The sequence below is a fragment of the Apodemus sylvaticus genome, chromosome 2, assembly GCF_947179515.1.
Source record: "Apodemus sylvaticus chromosome 2, mApoSyl1.1, whole genome shotgun sequence".
Classification (NCBI taxonomy): Eukaryota; Metazoa; Chordata; class Mammalia; order Rodentia; family Muridae; genus Apodemus; species Apodemus sylvaticus.
Window position 1 is genome coordinate 94238125 of NC_067473.1, and position 5112 is coordinate 94243236.

Genomic DNA, 5112 nt, shown 5'->3' on the forward strand with positions numbered 1-5112 from the left:
TCCTGGAACTCACTCTGTAGAACTCACTCGAACTCAGAAATCTTCCTGCCTCTTCCTCCCAAGTCCTGGGATTAAAGGTGTGCACCACCACTCCCTGACCCTTAGTTTTCTAATAGCTTGAAATCTACATATATATACATACCATGTCTATAGTTATGAGATCATTAAGATTATGATTATTAAAAAAGAATTATTCAATAAGTCATCTTTGTAACCTAATCAAGATAAATAACTGTAGTACTGTCATAGAAAATACAATAAAATTCAGTAAGATTCAATTTCCATGAGAAAAAAAGATATTTTCTGATGAATCCTCACATAGAGAGCTCTTCCCTGGGCCTGAAATACTGTGACGTGCATACATAGTTTTTCCCTTCTAATAACAGCCAAAGGCTAATGATTTTTCTGCCTTATAGTTTTGTGTTTTTCTGAATATCCTATAGTTTGAATAATAAGGGAATTAAGTATTCAGACTTGCTTCTGTATGGAGTATGCAAGGATATTTCCTCTATGGATTTTTGAATGTCAATATTTTAATCTCTTTTTTGTGCTTAATCATTTTCAATGTCTAGATATGCCGAAGGTTGTTTATCCATTTACCTATAGAAAGGGATCATATTTATTTCCAGGCTTTCAACGTTAAAAAGCGAAGCTGCAATGGATGCTCCCTGCTGCTTTTTGTATGGAAAGAAGGTTTAAATCCTGTAAGTGACTACAGAACTTTCAGGATGACAGAGTAAAAACATACTTTGTAGTAATATCACCAGATTGCCCTTCAAGGTGGTGTGACCATTTGCATTTCTGTCAACAGTAAATAGAAATTCAGGTTGTCCCACATACATTCTATCATTCTGTTTGTCAGTGTTCTGTACTTGTGGCATTCTCACAGATACATAACAGTGTATTAATCACTTAACTAACATGCCAAGTTTCATAAAATGTTGTATGTATTTTTTCATACTGAACTAACTACTCTATGCATATTTTTACTGGGGTGCATGCTGAGGTCATTGCTCCATTTTCAAAAGTGATAAATTATACTATAATTTTTAAAAATAAATGCATTATATAAAATAACTAAAAAGATTGTCTTCATTGCTGAAGTGTTCCTTGATTTTTAGATCAGTAGTTTTTCAATAAAGGTTTTGAAATGTCTTACTCTCTTTGCAGTGTTTTCTACAGGCCAGTATTTGCCACATCATTAAACTCTGTCTTTTACTGCTTTCATGGATCATAAATTTAGTGGTGTACCAACTTATCTCAATACCAGGGGATAAACAGAATTTCCCCAATTAAATATTATAATTAAATATTGATCTAATTTCATGTTCGCATTCACCGATAAGTTTCTGGTAGTTTAGGTAAGGGATGATTAACTTGTGCCTATATATAATGGCTTTTATATAGATACGCATTTGTTCTGACATATGTGCATGGGACAGCAATTTGTTCACTGTCTTTCTGTACATCTCACTGAGGCTCTATTTTCGATGTCCTTGAGGTGTCATTTAGGTCTCCATGTATTTTTCAGTATATCATCATCAATATAATTGATAACATAGGCAACCTCACTGAGTCAATTGCCACATGCATCCAACATCATTGTACAGGCAACTACATGTAATATCTTGTTTTATTTTTTAAATTTAATAACAGTGGCAACATTTCTTCAAAAATCTGGAAGGTACTAGCAACAAAATTAAGCTCATATTAAGTAGTCAATGATCCAGAGAAAAAAATTACAATGAACAGTAAAATATAAAAAGAGAGGTGAAAATTAAGTAGAAGCCATATATTACATTATGCTTTGGAGCATAGTTTCTCCCCTTTAATACTAAAAAATATAAAAATAATAATGCAATAATCAATTATTTCTTGAGTATAAGAAAATATATGTTGCAATGCCTGGGAGAATGTTGTGCTTACAAAAGGTTGTCATTGCTGCATAAAGTCATTTACAGTCAATGAACTGATTTTTATTTCTCATATGGAATCTGTTAAGTACATGCCCATGTATTTGCTCAAGATAAAGATGTGGGTTCATGTGTAATCTGATAAGAACATTCTATGTAGCCGGGTGGTTGTGGCGCACTTCTGTAATCTCAGCACTCTGGTAAGCAGAGACAGGCGGATTTCTGAGTTCAAGGCCAGTCTGGTTTACAAAGTGAGTTCCAGGACAGCCAGGGCTATACAGAAAAACCCTGTCTCGAAAAAAACAAATCCAAAAAACCAAAAAAAAAAATCCAAAAACATTCTATGAATAACTGCTTAACTTTAAAAATTAAATATGTCCATATGCAAGAATAAATGCTATAATTACCAGAAGATCTAGCAACAAAGATCATTTATTTATTCAAAGATCATGTGTGATCCTTTAAAGAAACATCTATAGTGTGAAAATTAAGTTAGTTTACTGAAGAACATGTGCTATATGATTTCATTCAAATGAAAATTGAGAAGTGAGAAACACATAAGCAAAATACATAATTCTGACCCACAAGAAGTTCAGAGCTTGTTTGATGTGTAAGAGTAAGAGAAATTGTTCAAAACTGACTCCAACATTATGAGAATGATACATATATTTATATATAGGACAAATGGTAATAATTGCACATATATATTATCTATATATCTGTATATAGATATATATGTATATATATGTGTATGAGTATTTTTGAATATGCAATAAGTATGGTAATGCTTATAGTATACACTTTTTTGAATCACATTAATCCCTTAAATGTGTTCCCTTAATTGTAATTAAAAGTATATTTTCTTATATAGAGTCAGAATAGAGTCAATAAAATGAAAAGAGTTGAGTGATTTGCTTCCATCCTATATTCTTGCAATGCACTACAGACTGTGTACACAAAGTTCTGGGAGATCATTTCTTCCCTGTTGATAACTAGCAGTGTGTCTCAATTACACTCCTCTCCTTCTCTTCAAATTAGTCGTGTGTGTGTGTGTGTAAATACACAAAATTTAAGTAAATTTCAAATTATACAGGAAGACTAAATTGTTGATCCATATTTATAATTAAATTGATGTGAACTGACAGTCTTTTAACAACCTGCTAGTCTCCCTTCAGCAACCACATTTTGTTTTATTAATTTCACTTTTTGTATTATTTTTCACATTCAAAAAGTCCATATAACTGATATACAAACCAGAAAATTTGCATATTGCTCCCTAGGGAGGTCCTTGCCCTGCTGGCCTGAGATAAAATCTCAACTGTCCTCTTGCCTTCACTGATCACTCTCCTAAGTTCATCTCCTCAAAATGATGAGTCTTGCCCAGTTCCTGTTTCTGTTAGTGCTTTGGATTCAGGGTAAGGAGAACAGGAGGTAATTAAGGACAATGGCATTGGAGGGTGATCTCTGGGTGCCTATGTTCATTTGTGATGGGGCAGGTCACGTTCTCCAGGATGTGAGGTTTTGTTACATCCTAATGAGAAATTCTAGATAGAACAGTAGCTATAATAAGATCAATATTCTGAGAAAGATTGGATGGAACTCTACAGACTTTGATGTTTAGAAACTTTAAATCACTTGTTTTTTCAAAAGGTCTTTGATAAATGATAGTTTTAAATTTCAAAAACTGCCAGAATCTCACCTGAAAGGAATAACATAAGAGATTTCATAAAGATTGTTTAGGAAGCTTGCAAATGACTTTACACTACTGTATTATAATTTCAGAAACCAGCGGTGATGTTGTGATGACCCAGACTCCACTGTCTTTGTCGGTTACCATTGGACAACCAGCCTCCATCTCTTGCAAGTCAAGTCAGAGCCTCTTATATAGTAATGGAAAGACCTATCTGCATTGGTTATTACAGAGGCCAGGCCAGTCTCCACAGCTCCTTATCTATCAGGTGTCAAAACTGGGCACTGGGGTCCCTGACAGGTTCAGTGGCAGTGGCTCAGAGACAGATTTTACACTTAAAATCAGCAGAGTAGAGCCTGAGGATTTGGGAGTTTATTACTGTGCACAAGATACACATGATCCTACACAGTGATACAGACACTAACAAAAACCTCCTCGCTTGAGACAGCCCTGCTGGCATGGTGCTGCTTGACTGGAGATGAGCAGAGCACTCTGTGTGTGAGAGAGGGAGGGGCTGAGGAACAAGAGTAACTGTTTGCAGCTGAGAGCTCTGGCTAGACTCATGTGGCTGGTTGAGTGGTTTGTCTAGATTTCAAGTGCCACCAATTTCTGGTCTTTCTTATAATAGCCGTTGTGTTGCCTCTGCATCAGAAGAATTTTATTTCTTTAATCTAGCTGATTTTTGATGATTTTAGCTATTTTTCATTAATTCTTTGAGCTTCATTTTTGTTGATTTTTAAAAAATGGAATGTGTATGTTTATTAAATTCTCACTCAGGTTTTAAATGCTTAGATGTCTATCCATATGCATTTTTATCTTTCTAAGTAGACTTGGACACATTATTCTAAATGTCTTCTAAAATAAATGTGTAGATTTTATTTTCTAAGGGACATTGTAACCAGAAATTCAGTATATTCATTTAGAGATTTACTTTTACTTCCATTCCAATGTTTCTTAAGTCTTTACATTGATGGTGATTCTGGCATAATTGCTTGGGGCTGGCCCCATGAGTGGGTTCCAGAGTGGATGTAAGGAACAGGAGAGGGGAAGGATGAGTAAGACACCAAGACTGGGAGGCTTTGCCAGTCAGAAAACTTCTTTATTTATACATATTCTAAAACATTCATGGTTTCATGAAATACAAATCATATCATTTAATCCTGAGCATACTTCTCTCAGTTCCAGGTTAAACCTAGGTAGAAAAATTTCATTATCATCAACTCTATATCCTTAGTCTTATAATTCCACAAATCATTTTAGCTTAAGTAAGCAAGCAAGAACCTTGTGGTTTCAAGATGATTGGAGAGTTTGCTATTATCTGAGCCAGTCCAAGCAAATTACAATTCTTAAGCAGTTTATTTTCTTTTAATTGTCAGTCATATTATTTGCAGATTTGCCTATTCCTGAGAGTTCAGGATTAGGCATTGTTGAAGTTTTCATTTGTAACCTTATAAGAATTTGCTTAATAAAAGAATTGTTATTTTTCTACATTAATTAACATTACAGCCT

The 5112-nt window shown here is 34.2% G+C and overlaps 1 gene segment (V, D, J or C); it reads left to right on the forward strand.

Annotated features, from left to right (window-relative positions):
* Window positions 1-3218: 3218 nt before the first annotated feature.
* LOC127677952 (immunoglobulin kappa variable 2-29-like) lies at window positions 3219-4015 on the forward strand. The segment is given in 2 exon segments: window positions 3219-3328; window positions 3696-4015. Coding segments are annotated over 2 exon segments (369 nt in total).
* Window positions 4016-5112: the final 1097 nt, after the last annotated feature.